The 16,265-nt window shown below is 41.3% G+C and overlaps 2 protein-coding genes across 2 annotated transcripts in view; both read right to left on the bottom strand.

Annotated features, from left to right (window-relative positions):
• Nucleotides 1–4,661, bottom strand: part of XK (X-linked Kx blood group antigen, Kell and VPS13A binding protein) — a 69,561-nt gene extending 64,900 nt beyond the window's left edge. The window contains exon 1 of the mRNA XM_004612949.2: nt 3,932–4,661. Within this exon, the coding sequence (XP_004613006.2) occupies nt 3,932–4,194 (263 nt within the window). The 5' untranslated portion in view covers nt 4,195–4,661. The remainder of the gene's footprint in view (nt 1–3,931) is intronic.
• A 1,102-nt stretch (nt 4,662–5,763) lies between these two features.
• LANCL3 (LanC like family member 3) overlaps nt 5,764–16,265 on the bottom strand; it is a 133,124-nt gene continuing 122,622 nt past the window's right edge. Inside the window, exon 5 of the mRNA XM_004612922.2 lies at nt 5,764–14,211. Within this exon, the coding sequence (XP_004612979.1) occupies nt 14,052–14,211 (160 nt within the window). The 3' untranslated portion in view covers nt 5,764–14,051. The remainder of the gene's footprint in view (nt 14,212–16,265) is intronic.

The following is a 16,265-nucleotide window of genomic DNA, read 5'->3' as shown; positions in this document are numbered from 1 at the left end:
TTCTGTTTTGTTTTTACTTTCAAGGAATTATAAATATAGCTATATATAAATATCTTAGTGAAAAATAATTCAAGATGAGTTCTCAGCGAACATGTATCTTGACAAACTTCTAGAAAATATTTACAAAGCGCAAGTGTTTCAGACTTTGGGGATCATGATCTTTATCTTTTGTGCAACCAGTGTTGCACAAAAGCAGCCATAGATAAGGCGGAAAGAATGAGAGTATTTTGTAAATAGTCTTATGGCTGTGTAAAACTATTTACAAAAGTAGAAAGTGAGGGAATTTGGTCTGGGGAGGCATAGTTTGATGACCCCTAATGTCATCAGTAGGCTGACTGCTCTTTTTCACTTAGTCATCCCATTTACAGGCATCATAATAGAACAAATGTATTCCTAAGCTGAAACCATAAAATGGGATCAGCACCAATAACCTGTTGTACCAGAGAGTCTGTTTAAGGTAGTAATAAAGATAAAATGCTCAAAGAAATACTATAATTTCTTATGTGTGCCATTCTCTTCATAAGACAAACATGCTCTATAAGGCTACATAAGAACTAGTTAAACACAAAGTTCCACGTGACCTTTGAAAAGTCACTTGTTTAATCTCACTGAGCCTCAATTCCTCAACTGTCAGAAAGAGATAATGACAGCCTGAGGGTTTTGAAATTACTGCTTGCAAAATGAAAAACCATTTAAAAAGCTCCTTAAGTTTAAGCTATTTTTCTTTTTTGGTGTTGTTTTTTTGAAGAGCGGGTGGTGGGGACTATTGTCAGGGTTTACTCCTGGGTCTGCACTCAACACTCACTCCTGGCAGTGCATATGGGGTGCCGGGGAGCAGGCCCGGGTTGGCTGCATGCAAAGCAAACACCTACCTGCTGTACTACTGGTCTGGTTCTGGCGATTATTTTGAAATATTTAAAGTTTAAAATAGAGAAAAATACTAATCATTGTGCAATATTCCATAAAAAAATTACTGGAGCTTCTTAGCTTCTCATTTAGAAACCTCAATTTTTCATATTGTTTCCATCATGATATCATAATAATCATGAAGAAACATTCCTTCCATTTGTAATTCATTTCTATTTATTCCTTCTCCTAATGAATGTATGGCATATTTATGAAAGAATGATGAGCCTTAATTTTTGCAGTTGTTAAAGAAGTGTTTCGCCCTTTGATTTTCTAGAATACTTATAAACCAAGCACAAGAACATTTCCCTTCAAATAGAAAAAAAAATTAACTCAACATATTGGCTTATGTTCGTATCACTTCAACCCAGCCTTAATGAGGAAACAACTTAATATACAAACTGGAACTTAAATTTTAAGTTTAAAACTAAATAATTAGGCTATTCACCACCAAGTTTTCTTAAAAGAGTGAGGCCTTGTTTGAAGTATTGAGCCCATAATCATTACAGTGTAATTAAGTGAACTCAAAAATAGCATCTCACCTAAAAAGGATATGAATATGCGCCCTAAGATAAATAGAGCTAAAAATTCCCAAAAGCTATTTTTCAACATATTACTAAGTCCAAGTGATAAGAAAAAAGAAACATAGCATGACTCTCCCTTGTTTGGCAGAAATAAAACTGATCTTTATGTAAAGCTGAATGTCTTAAAGTTAAAATAGAATCAATCAGTCAGCAGAAAGAATTTCCAATCAGATAATGGACTCGGGCTAATATAGAACATTAAACTGCTTTTCTTCTCATTTTGCAACCAGAAAGGGTTGGAGCCACATTTCAGAAGACCTTGGGTCCAAAATCTCCTTGAAATAAATTAGCTGAGTGAAACAGTGTTTCCCGACCTGGGTTATTTGTTGCTTTGTGTGTGTGTGTGTGGGGGGGGGTTCTTGTATTTCATTTTATTTTCCATTTAAGAAACAGTGACCCATTCAGAATCTTCTAGAAATATGTAATTTTATAATATGAAAACCTTGTGGATGTCTGAGAAGTTATTTCTTCAACTCATCAAACTTTCTTTAATGTTTACTTTGGTAAAGGATAACTTGTAACTGGTTATTTTTAGTGTGAAACTAGGAAAAATGACTAAAATTATATAATAACAGAGAAAATAGTGCACTGTTCTTTTTATCTTTCAGGAGAAAACTTGAATCACCCATAGCTCTGCTAACAAAATTTACCACTTTTCATATCTTGGTATATTTCCTCGAATTTGTGTTTAATTTGCCATTCTGCTTTCATACACAATATTATAGTATCAGTTTTGTCTTGGGTTACTCAATATTTATTTACTGTGGAGGGGAGTGTGGACCACACCTGGTGATTCTCAGGGGTTAGTCTTGGCAATGCACTTAGGAATTATTCCTGGTACTGCTCAGGGGACCCTACAGGATGGCGGAGATCAAACCTGGGTCAGCTGTGTGCAAGACAAATGCCCTACCTGCAGGACAATTCTCCAGCTACTATTCAGTATTTAGAGGCATATTTCTTTATTAGTTTAGGGGCCACAAGAGCCCCCCCTGCAGTGCTCAGAGGGGAGCCATCCTATGCCAGGGATTAAACCCATGGCCTCGCACATATTCTATTTCTACTACCTGAGTCACATCCCTTCCCCCAGAAACATTTAAAATGGCAGTAATGACCGAGTATGACAGAATATTATCATTTACTTGCATGGGCATTTGAACTGTTTTTCAAAATTTTGCCAAGATGACTAAACTTTCTCATTTTAAGACAGAACTATGGGCAAAATAGTTCTCCAGACTCTGCCTTTCATAGTGTAGGGAATGCAACTGTAGGGAGTTCCACTAAGAAGCCTTGTTTACAGGATCTGAGGCCACATTTTCCTCATCTATAAAATCGGCACAATTATACCTACCACATGGTGAGGGTTCAGTGTGTGTCAGGGTAGGAAAGATTCCTGGCTAGCTGAATTTCCTGGCACTTGAATTTTTTTTTTAATGTTTTATTAGTGAATCACCGTGAGGTACAGTTACAAACTTACAAATTTTCGTGCTTGTGTTTCAGTCAACCAATGGTGGAGTGCCCATCCCTCCACCAGTGCCCATTTTCCACCACCAATGGTCCCAGCATCCCTCCCACCACCCCACTCCGTCCTCCCCCTACCCCACCCCGCCTCTGTGGCACTTGAACTTTAAGCGCCATTCTCTCTCCTGAGTTCCTCTGTCACCTACATCTGAATTCAGGGTTATCTCCAATCCAGATGCAAACCATCTGCTTGTCCTACAAAGAAACTCTCCCCATAGTGCCCAGACAAGCCAACGTCCATTTCAACCCCGTACCATTCCTTCTACTTGCTTGGGGTTCATAAAAATCGATTTCCGCAGATGTCGCTAGTAGTCCCTTTTAGTCCCTGGCCCACTGGGGGCTTTCAGGGCACACTGTGTACACTCATCAGGTACTACCTCGCTCCAACCCGAGAGCAAAGAACCGCCGTGCCGATGCCTCGACCTCTGCGATCTCTGCCTCCAGACGACTGTCGTCTGGGCAGCCCGGGGCACGGCCCAGAAGGAGACCCACGGAAAACAGGCCGCGGGCTCCAAGGCCTGGATGAGAGAACGTGTGCGCACGCTTTTTGGAGAAAGGGAGATGTGGAGCCCACGTTGCCCCCGGGCTGGGGGCGATCGCCAGGCCTGTTGCTGGACGAGGCGAGATCCCCCGAAACGGACGTGTGTCTGGCTGGGTCAAATTCAGCGACCCGCTGGCCAGGTGACCCCCGGTGGCCGAGCGTGCCACCGGGTGGGCGCCCGGGCGTTCTCCCCGCTCCCTGGGCACTCCGTCGCCCGCCCGAGAGCCGGGCGCAGGCTACGGGGCCGCTGGGCACAGGCGAGTGGGCTCGTGCCGGACTCCGGGCTCGGCCTGTCCTCCTGCACGATGGTCCTCGGGCCCGGGCGGGGCGGGCAGGGGCCGGGGTGGGGGGGTGCGGCCTAGGGCGGGGGTCGCGCACGCACCTGTACAGGGGCCCGAGCTGGAGCAGGTGCAGCAGCAGCAGGAGCGGCCGGTCCCGGCTGAGGTCGCGGTGCACGAAGAGGAGCGTGAGCTGCACGAGCGCGCAGGGCACGAGCGAGAAGATGAGCGTGAGCGAGCGCCAGATGCCGTCCCCCGCGCGGTGGTAGGTGCTGCTCAGGTAGAAGGCCACCAGCGTCTCGGCCAGGAACAGGAACACGGACGCCAGCACCGAGAAGGGGAATTTCATCTCCCCCGGGAGGCTCATGGGCGCCCGCGGGCGGCCGGCGCGGCGGGGGCGACGGTTGCCGGCGGGGCTCCCGGCATGCCTGGCCGCGCGCGGCTCTGGCGCCCGGCGCTGCCCGTCGGGCCCGGCCCACCCGCCAGGTCGCGGGCGCGGGGGTTGGGGGCCAGTACCGAGCGCGTCGGGCTGGGGCGGGGCGCGCGGCCCCGCACGGACACGCCCACGCGCGTCGTGCGCCGCCCGCGCCGGGCCACGGTGCCCCCCAGCGACGGCGTCCGGAGGCAGTGACGGGTCCCCGGCGGGCCGCGAACCCGCGCCACGCGACCGCTCGAGCCGCAGACGGCGCGACTCCAACGGCCCCCGACTAGCCTCGCGCCGCCCACGCTGGGTCCTAGAGCCCGTCGGCCGAGCCCGCGCGGGACGCGCCCTGGGAAGAACGGCTAACCAATGGGGCTCCGCACTGCGCTCTGCGCGCCGTTAGCAGCCCCGTGTGCTCGCTGGGCCCAGGAAGCGTCTCGATCGTCAACGGGCTGACGTTTCCGGTCGAGTCTCAAGAACCAGCCCTCTGGGGGCCTGACCGTTAGAGCGGGTAGGGCGCTTGCCTTGCACGCGACTGACCCGGTTTCTATCCCCAGCGTCCCATATGGTCCCCCCACCCCACCCCCCACCCCCTGCAGGAGCGATCCCTGAGTGCTGAGCCAGCCGGGAGTAACCCCTGAGCACTGCTGGGTGAGACCCAAAAGCCAAAAGATAAAATAAAGAGCCCGACCTCATGGCTGCTTTCCCTTGTTGTCATGTCATGCATCCACGACCTACTTTTTTTTTTTTTCTGGGCTAAGTCAGCTTTTCCTTGATCTTCCAAATAAGGTGGTCTGAAGCGTTGCTTTCGACTGGCGAAAGAGCATCAGAGATGATCTGGGAGAACCAATGCCTTCTCTCTCAGAAAAAAAAGAAAACAACAACAATAAAATCTATCTCCGAAATGTTTTCTTCTGTCACGGGGACTAACTCAAAGAGCAGAGACTAAAAAAGAAACGGTGTCTGAACTCAAGACATACCTTTCTAGCTGGTGTGTGGCAGGGCTAAGACACGGTTCCTACTTTCTTATCAAACTTAGGACAACCTTCTGGACATTCACAGGGGCTCAGCTTGTCCCTTAGAACTCTATCGGGGCACTAAATATCTCTAATTTCGGACCAAACTTTTCCATTGGGGACTTGAATAATTACGAGATTCCTTTACTCTTGTGAAATTTGGTGATTCCATCAGTCTGCAGGCATCTCTCTGGCCTTTTTCTATTTAGGGTTATGATGTGGACACAAATAGACTGTAAAAATTCAGTAGGAACCAAGACTAAAAGTATAGAGGGAGAGAACATGAAGGGCTGTTTTTCTTCATTCTTGTGTTGCATGGGAAAATCTATTTATAAGGGTTAAGAGGAGGATTCAGGCAACAGCTGAGCAGTACCAGGCCCATTCTCTAAAGGGATTACTAATGTCTATTTATAGAAGCCTGCAGGCCACCACTTCAGGGATCAAGATACACACACTGTCATACACACAGAACAGGCAGCAACACATCACAGAGTATTTGTGCAATATTTTATTTGACACTGTCTTAAGCTTTAAAGGAAAAATATTCATTAATAGCTTAGGATTACTGATCAGAACACACTCAATACTTAGCGTTAGATTTAATTTTAAGGCAAAGGATTATCACGGGTTTACATTAATAAGTAGACTGCACATAAATATAGAGGGGCAGTATGCCAATAAATAACATCACATTAAACACTACAGCGTCCAGTTTATGGTAAATAATTTCCCACAGTACAAAACTAATACACAAAACACATTTGGAAAGATCACAGTGTTTCAAACATTGTTGACAGCAGTTTTAAAAACAATAAGGTGCATCTTTAAGCTTCTGACTCAATCCTGCTTCTAAAGTGATTTCCTTATAGCGTACAGTGGCTGTGAGCAAGCCACCAATGTGAAGTTGGAGGCAATGTCAACTGACTGTAGTACTCTGCCCTCCAGGAACAAGCAAGAACAAAAGCTAAAATCTGATGAACACTTGCAAGCGGGTCCTTAGGCTCAGCCTGCACACCAGTTAACTTGCCCCATTGACCACGTCTTTTACGTATTGGCTGTTTTGTCCTTGAGAATAATGTGTATATTTGAGCTTATGATCGCTGGTTTCCCTGTCAAATGCCTAAAGAGATTTTGAGTAAAGATCAATTTGATGTCACACGCTATCTTGCTAGGACCGAAAGATTCATTATTAAAAAAATAGTACGCACACAGTAACAGATTTATAGAAAGTGCTTTTGGCAAAATAATATGTAATAGGCCAGAATATCTGAGAATTTGGTTTTATTATAAAATACAGTATTCCAACATTTCTGTGATATAATAAAATGTCTGGCAGAATGCTCTGCTCTAAATTAGACCTACGTGCTACAGATATCTTTGAAAAATTCTCAAAGTGTTCCTAAAGAAATATAATAATTAGCAAGAGGTCATAGAACCTGTATTTTTAAAATTTTGGCAAAAAGATATTTTTGAAGAAGCCTCATTTTCTGTGTAAAACTTTAAAATATTTGTTATATAGGTAGAACTAGTATTGGATCAAATGCTAATAGAATTGGCAGAATTTAAAAGTAATAACTAATCTCTATTAATTGGTGCTCTGATTTTATAATTTTATATTGGAAAGTCTGCACTTGTGTTGAAGCAAATATAATAGAGTATAGTTTTATTAATATTACTAATTCATCAGTTCTTCAAAATTAATAGTACCTTAAGACTATGTATTCATTCCTAGATATAATTAGGAATAATCAATTATATTCTATTAATAGAGTATTCTTTAGTACACAACCCCCAGTCCAAACTAGGGAAGTGCACTAGTTTACTGGTTTGTCAAATATATAATTAGGAAGGTAAACTTCTCTCCAAAGATACTATCAGATTTTTAAGTGATATAAATTGTGCAAAAAATCTTTTTGGTGAAGTAAATTCTACTTACTTGGGAAATTCCAAAAATTAATGTGATGCTTGACTTTTCCACTGTATATGGCTTCGCAAAGTGTTTTTCTTAATTGGTATCTACAAAATCCACTTTTGAAAAAGTTTTTAGCTGTTGAATCCATGAAATGAAAATTCATATTTCCTTTCCCAAAAGAGCTCCGCCTCTCTCCTCCACCCCCATGTTCAGAGTTGGGAAAGCTACAACCTTTTAGGAGTATGAGCTTTACCAGACAGATTGAAAAACCAAAATTTTGTACTTAGATTGTTATAATCATACTCCTGGAGAGTCCTTATAAAATGCACAGCATCCTTTGCATTTTCAGGAGCAAAAGGATTCTACTGCTGCTACAGTCTTCAGAAGACATGCCTAATACTGAAACATGAAAATACTTAAAATCCCCAAAAAGATCATTTAAATCAGTCTTTGTATTTGAATACACTCATCAGGATTACTACAGTCAACTTGGACTAAATTCAGCGACAGAAGTTACTGCATTGGTAATTGCCACTTAAGCACAAAGCCCCAAATGAAAGGGGTGCAGCTAGGATCAGAAGTACCACAAAAAGAGCAAAACAGACCATTTGCTAACGATTGACAACTGTCAAATGTGTATTGTTTTTAAACTGACAGCTAAGTCACAGTTACTTTACACATATTACAAAAGGAGTACACATCAAAGCATGTAAATTAATACGGTACACAAACTATAGCAGAAGACCACAGCAGGAACAGTATCTCTCTACATTAGAAACCCCATATTTTCTTTGTTTACACATATACACATTCAGATGTCTCTCCCCTTATCTTTAAAAAAGTGCTCATAGTTTCTGACGGAATGAGATGAAGGTAGGCTCTCTGAAGGTCTGTGTGGCTATAAAGATATTAAAGTCATCTCTGGTTTCACTTTATTAGTGGTTCTAGAATAAAATATGCCTCAGCACTTGAATGATTCTGAGTACAAAGAATAAACAGAGGTATACTCCAAAAGAATGGAGAATGGGGAAAGACACAGGCTTTTCTGATGTACAGATATTTATGGCAATGTTCAGAAGTCTTATCTCGGAATAATCTCAGGGCTCTGTGAGGGCAAGCTAATTCAACTGAGTTAATACTTTGGGACAGAACCTTTGTTCCAGTGGCTTTAATGAGGTAACAAAGGAAGGGGCTGGGTAAGGGACGTTAAAATGCCTCTGTGGGGAAAACAAATATGATGACCATACCATAAATGTACAGTGTCTATGTATTTATAGTGGTAGCTAGGCAACAATAACAATCAGGAGACTGAATCCAACTGATAAAGAAGTCAACAACTTCCAACTTGTTTCTTTGCCTAGGAGAGTTGATTTTTCAAAGTCTGTGATGTGTTCACACAGCATGTAAATCTTCAGAAGGGGTTAAAGCCTATGCTTTTTAAAATGTTAACTTATTTAATGACAAAAATCCACTTTTCCATATGGCAGCTTCTGGTACTAATGTTTTATATTTGGGGAAATGCTGCACTACCCATATGATATGCAGTGCTCTGATTCTATTTTCTCTTGTGTTAAACAAAAACTACATAGGCTATAGAAAGATGTTCGTCAATACTGTGAAGCAATGGTGATATATTAACTCTGGCTGTGATACAGTGACTTATCCACTTCTGGCACCTCAGCACACAAAATGCAGATAATCCAACTTCACGTGTGCAGTGAGAACCGATTTCAGACTTTGAAGACTCAGTACAAAAAATATGAAGTATCTCAGTAAGTTTATATTGAGTACATACTGAAATGGTAGTTTGTTGGATATGCGGGGTAAAGTCAAATACATTATTTAAATTAACTTCACCTTGTTTTTTGACTCTGTGGCAACTAGAAAATGTCAAAATCACACCTGTGTCTCACATTTGTTAGCTTTTTTCTTCTAATGGCTTTAACCTGGCAGAAGAAGTTTCAAAGAAAAGGAATACTTTACCTAGAAGTGTGCCTAGGACCCTCATTAATATTACTAATGTAGGAGAGCAGTTAACACACAAGAAAGACCCATTCATTTATCAACTTATCCATTCACTTGCATGTATCTAATTACTATAACTAAATGTTGGTGTTTATTTCATGTGTGATATTAACTCGACTTGTGTCAGTACATTTCTCTCTCTCTCTCACTCTCTCTCACATACACACAAATACACACACACCCCCACACACACCCCACTTCCTTTAGGAACTAAGGAAAACCAAGGAAGGCACAAACAGAAGTTCTTGCAAACTGTGTTTACACAGTCCTCAAGAGTTGAACCTTGTCTATCTTTACTCCATATTGTATAGGAAGCAGAAAGGCAAAGAAAAGAAAGGATAATCTTTTTGTGACCATAATACTTGGTCAGCAACCTCCTCCCCAAAGAACAGAAGTATGAAAGACTTGGTTTTAATTTTAAATAATTTTTCAAATTCAGTAACAGGTACACACACAAAGGCATAAGGAGATGGAGAAAATTCTGCAGATAAAGGACTTTGCCATCTTTTGAGGACTCAAGGTGAAAATGACATGGTTCAATACTTTAAGGAAATAAAAGTGAATATTTTTAAACCCCAAATTACCTCCATCAGACTGTGATTCATTAGCACTTTTAATTAAAGAAACAAGAAAAAGAGGGCATCCCAACTTTGAGATTTATGCTACTGCAGGAGACCCAGATATTTAATGTTGCATCAACCTTTTTAAAACAACAGCACAAATAAAGTAACCAGGTTTCATTACAGAGATGAGCAGGATAAATGCCATTCTATTCTCAAGCACAGTGCATTCAAAAGTGGACTCTTCCTTGGGGCTGGAGCAAAAGTACAGCGGGTAGGGCGTTTGCCTTGCACGCGGCCAACCCAGGTTCGATTCCCAGCATCCCATATGGTCCTCTGAGTGCAGGGGTGATTCCTGAGTGCAGAGCCAGGAGTAACCCCTGTGCATTGCCAGGTGTGACCAAAAAAGCAAAAAAAAAAAAAAAAAAGAAGTGGACTCTTCCTGAACAACCTATAATGTGACTATGGAATGGGTCTGACTTCTACTGCTGATCATAAGGTCAGCCCTTCTCTGTCCAGAGCGCAGTCCGGATTTGCTGAATCCAAAGCTCCTGGCTTCCAACTGACATGGATGGAAAAGATAAGGAGAAAACCCGCCCTCTAGGGAAAACAAAGTCACAGGATTAAGCAGAGGATAGACATACCAGAATTTAGATGAGGAGGACAAGAAGTGGCTGCATCCGAGGAGTATGGGAAGGAAGGGCCCAGGAAGCAATAAAACCCATGCGTAAGGATGGGACTGTTTCTTAGCAGCATTAAATCTGCAGCTAGAACTCACATTGACATGCTGAGTGGCCGCCAGCTGCTCCTCCACCCACCCCTTTGCGAACTTTCTCATCTGCTTTACTTGCCAAGTTTATGCCCAGATCACATGGTTTTGGTGAATCTGAGGCTAAGTTGTTTAGCTATTAATCTGGGACTAAACTGACCAAATCATCCTGGACATCAAAAGAAGGGCTTATAATGCAATTAAGGACCTATTTCTATATGTCTCCCAGTTCTTTCACTCAGCAGACCTGATTCTCCTGCTTTTCTCCTAGTAAAGTAAAATTCTGTTTACAATAAGAAAAAAACATTGCATTTAAAGGAGCTCTTCAGCTCAACAATGTATTAACGCTCTTGTAAATCTTAACCCTTTGAGGAACAAAGGCAATTAGGATTGGTTCTAAAACTCAAAATGCTCTTCGTTTTTACCCATCAAGTGATCCCAGTCCCCGAGTACTGAAATCACATATAGGGATTCCACTTGGTCGAAATGCTAATGTGGGTTCATAACTGAGAATGAATGGTCAGAAAGTGAATATAACTATACTAATTGTGTACTCAATTACCTGAAGAATCACAGGATAAAATATGCAACCAAATTTCTGTTTGTAGTTACCAGGTTACAAATGAACCATCCTCTGCCACAATAAAAAGCCTAAAAAGGATTTAAGCAAATATAAATATGCAATACTTTGGGTTAAGTGTGAGTTATGATATTCTGCAAAATTTCCTATCCTTAAAGTATAATGCAGTATTCTCCACTGCTGAAAGATTCCTTCGATGTAAAGTTAATCATTTCCCTGTTATCTTCAGGCTTTTATTGTCCATGCTAGTAATGGTGCAAAACAAAATGTCCCATAATCCTCAAGTGGCAACCAAATTAAGCATTATTCAAAAAAGAAACTTATTACATAAAAAGGAACAGGTGCTGAGATGTCAATTCGTAAAGACATAACCATTGCATTTGCTTGGATCTGAAACACAAAAGCATTGTGTGTCACAATGATCATAGAATAACGTCATAGTCATTCTACTGACTTTAAAAGTGAGGATGTGGGGCCAGACAGATAGTTCAGTAGGTAGGGTACTTGCCTTGCATGCAGCTGACCCAGGTTCAATTCCTGGTGCCCCAAGTCCCCCAAGAGTACAGAGCCAGCAGTAAGCCTCAAACACTGCTGTGTTTGCCTTCTAAACAAACAAACAAACAAACAAAGGATGACTAGGAAGGAGTTCTATTCCATTTTTTCTAAAATTCCCAGAAATGAAACAGATATACTGAAATAGATGAGTTCTTCTTAGTGCTTTAGGTCTTAGTCCTTATAAGTGAATAGTAGAAAGATCAACACATAGAAACAGAACATTACTTCTATTAATTTTTTTAAACTGCTGTAACTCCACATTTTAGTCCAGAGCACTAAATATACATAGAAAGTGAAACCCTGGGTTGGACTTCTCATTCTGCTCCTCCCAAATTATGAGTCTTTGGATCAATTGAGAAAAACACATATTCCGTGAAGTCCTATGTGGTAGATACTTACTACCTTTAGCCTTGAGACTTTACAGGGGTCAAGTGAAGTTAATTTAAAACCAGATGGTGAAAAGCAAGGACCAGTCTTATTTCTAAAGGAGAATGCTCTGTAGAAGGATGAGCCTTAAGGCTCTGTGAGAGGTCCTTAACTATATGCAAAAGAACTTTTAGTATCCACCTGACAGTTGTTGAAAAAGTACTATTCATGTGGCATTACCCCAACCTGAACATTTCCAAAGACAAACAATTGAGGCCAAGGTATATATCTAAGGCTATAAAAATTAAACAGTGGCATACTTTTAAAGACCATTTTGTCCTTGTTTGTTCTGATGAGTGCAAACATAAGAGTCACAAAATACACAAAGATGATTCTTAACTTTCTTTATCCACAGATTCTTTGAGAATCTTTTAGATGCTAGATATTCACTTCCCAGAAAAATGAGCATATCATAGACATACACACAACCATACAGGCATATACACACAAACACACAAGCAACACACACATACTTGTGTGTATGCACACTCAAATATTCCTTCCCAGATATTCCCAAAGTTCTTCAATGAATCAAGAATTTAGGAACTGGGGAACTAAATAATTTTGGGATTACAGGGGGGTAGATGAAGAATATATACATATATACACATATATGTATTCTGTTATACATATAGCATATATCTATTCTACATCTACAATGGGTATTATATAGAATGAAATTTTCTCTTATACACCAAATTGACAGTGACCAAATTAAAGGGGCAAACTTCAGAGTATCTAAGTGAAATATGCTCCTACAGTGTCCTGAAAACTACAATTTACTTGTAATTTTACAACTTCTTTTTGTTTACAGGAGGGTTGGATTTAACATGACAACTTGGCTTAATGGGTTACTGCAAAGAATTTCTAGTAGAGCCTGAAAAAGAAGGTAATATGAGCAGTCAGGGACTTCACTCATTTCTTAATCTAACAGTATAAAATTGAGCAAAATTCATTTCACAATCATTGGTCACTTTTTCAGTGAGTGCTTCTCAATCTTAGGGAACACAGTATTCCATCAAAGGCAGAACCAACACCCCTTTGGGTAGTTATTCTGTTCTTAGAGGTGAGTGATCTTTACCACAAGTACATTTTAAAGTTCGGCTAATAGCATCATAAGGATTACACACACATTTGAAAAATTACTAACAACAGACAATACACAACTCACACTTCAAATTGAGAACAACACATTAGATAGCAACACTTGCTACAGTATTTGCTAGTCTATGAATTTTCATATTCTAATTGAGCTTTAGGAAAGAAAAAGGAAACAGGAAATGAGATGCTCTAAGGTCGAAGGAAATTTTGAATTTCAGGGTTAAATTAAGCTATGATATGGACTCTTTGATGTTCCCAGGTTGATGATAAAAAATAAGTGGTCATATGCAAATTAATCCATTCAGTAAAAATCATGAATTTCAGTAAGTAAGGCATAGAACAACCAAAATTATTTTTTTTTGTCCTTCAGAAACCAGGCATTTCACCTCTCCTATCCATTTTCAACTGGGCAATACATTCCAGTTATTGGCTTTCGGTTTTAATTTTGTCCTTGTATCTGCATTTAGTGTTGGAGAGAATACACAAATGATCAAATTCCAATTGCAATAGTATTGGCATTTCATTCCAATGGTCCACATTTCATTTCTATGCCATAACTGAAAAACATTTCTCTTTCCCTTTTTTCTCTGATCTCTGGATTTACATCTACTATTCAAAATAATTAATCTCTATGTGTTTAAGAAGATTTATGGTGTCATTACTTTGCAGGTTCTCAAACTATTTCCCCTAAAGTATGGTATCATGTTGCTTTCACCTGCCTGCTCCCTTCCTTCCCTTAGGGGGCAATGTTAAGGCTCATGGTTGTGATACCATAATGAGGTTTATGTGAAAATTGCCTTAAGTGTGATCAGGAAATATCAGGGACATTCTGCAGGGCCAGAATGGGAGATGGAACCTTCTAAACAAAGACGCTGAAGAGAGGGAACTCTGCCTGATTGGGCTGCAGCAGATCAATCAGGAAGCACACCGTTCCAGAGAAGCCTTCATACAAGCTGTATACACTTTCAAGGACCCGAGAACCAGACTTGAATTCCTCAGTAAATAAAAATTCAGCAAACCTAGAAGAAGAAAATATGGACAGTTTTAATAAAAGTGTTTCCATTATTCAAAAAACAGAACCCGTTATGGGCCCCAAATGGAGTCTCTTAAACTAAGCCCAACACAATTTAATAACTATTTTTACCGTGCTTTTATTTATTGTTCTTGCTACTCTGTTTGGGGCAATACCCAGTAATTCTCAGGGGGCACTCTCAGCTCAGTGCTCAGGGGTTACTCCTGGTGTTGTTTGGGGAACCATGTAGTACCAGGGTTGGAACCTGGGCCTTCCACATGCAAAACACAAATGGAATGGAGACTTCCAGCCCTTTAAGCCATCTCTCTCCTCTTTCTCTCTCTCCTCTCTCCTCTTTCCTCCCCCCGCCTCCTTTTTTGGTCTTATAGTTTGCCCTCACGCCTGGCTGTCTTCTCCGGGGCCCCTCGGAGGGAATGGGCTCCAGCTTCCCTCCCCACCCCGAGCAGAGCTCCTGCAGCCTAGCCACAGCATTGCTCAAGGCCCCTCTCCATAGGTTCGGATGAGCCTCAGGCATGAAGGAACCAGCACAGGAACCCAGGTGTGTGGGACCCGGGGCTGAGACCTCCAAGCCTGCTCTGATCGGGACTGGGCCTCTTCTGCCCAGATTTCCCATTTTCAAGTAGCTAGGTAGTAACACCCAGGGACTGCCCCGCCCGAGCCCCCCACCCCCCTAATCCCATCAACGGCCAACATCCAGAGACTTAAAAGCAAGCTCCCAGAAGCTCTCGGCCGCTTCGAGGCCGTGCAATATTTTATAGCCTACTTCTCCCTCTGGGAGAAACTGGCAAGCTACCGAGAGTTTCCTGCCCACATGGGAGGGCCTCGCAAACTCCTCATGGTGTATTCTTTTGCCAACACCAGTAACAATCTGGGTCTCATTCCCCTGACCCTGAAAGAGCCTCCAGTGCGGCATTGTTGGGAAGGACGAGTAGAGAGAGGCTTCTTAAATCTCAGAGCTAGGATGAAGAGAGACGTTACTGAGACCGCTCAAGAAATTCGACAATCAATGGGATGATGATGATGATGATAGTTTGCAACACAGATACTGAGAGACAAGCATGATAAATGTCATCTTAACTGGCCAGTGTGGAATTACCTGATCAGTATCAATGAAGAAATAATTTCCATTTCCCAAAAGGAAACAAAATAATATGTTACATAGATTTTTTTCATTCCCTGTTGGTAGGCTACCTATGCCTAAAGTATGTTTTTTCATTTATGACTTCCTTGTACTGATTTCTGATTTCCTCTCTCTTTCTTTCTGTAGCACTTTAGAGCTCTCTTCTAATTCTTAGATGGGTTCCCATCTTGTTCATGAATTGTTGAATATGGTCAATCAGATCCTTAAATAGACTTTATTGGGTTTTTGTTTTGAAAAACCATATTATTTAAAACCATATTATTAGCCTTGAGGTGCTTTTCCCTCTTTGCTAAGTTGAAATTTCCTTGTCATTTTCTTTCTAGATTGAACAATATTTTTAGAAAGCTTTTTCCACTGTTAAAAAAATCTGTTATATAATTGTGCAAGTTTCACAAAAAAATCATGTTGGCAAGCAAATTCGACTATTTTCAGAGTTTTCAAAGCAATGCATTTGGTATTACCTGAGGATTCATTCCTACTGTCATCCAATAGTTAAATGTGAAAAAATAGTCATATTTTCATTTATCTTGAATAGAAGTGTGCTGATATATGACTGTTCATCTAAAAGACCAAATTTGGTGACTTGATATATAGTTCAGTGGTTGAGCAAATGCTGCTTTGCATGTATAAGGTCATAAGTAGAGTGCATGCTTTGCATGTTTAAGGTCTTGGGTTCAACCCCCAGGACCAAAAAATAACAAATGTATGAAATAAATAAAAGAGTAAATACGCTGTGTTTCTACAGGCATATTAATCCTAAAATAGGTTTCATTTATATGTGACAGAGAGCAGAGACTGTGAAAATAAATGGGCAGGATTTTACACAATCTGTGCCTTGGGCAAACAAAGGAATAAGATGAATGGGAAAAGGCAAGCAACGTTTTATAATCATGACATCA

This window comes from Sorex araneus, chromosome X (assembly GCF_027595985.1).
Source record: "Sorex araneus isolate mSorAra2 chromosome X, mSorAra2.pri, whole genome shotgun sequence".
NCBI classification, from domain to species: domain Eukaryota; kingdom Metazoa; phylum Chordata; class Mammalia; order Eulipotyphla; family Soricidae; genus Sorex; species Sorex araneus.
This window is presented reverse-complemented; position numbering and strand designations above follow the sequence as displayed.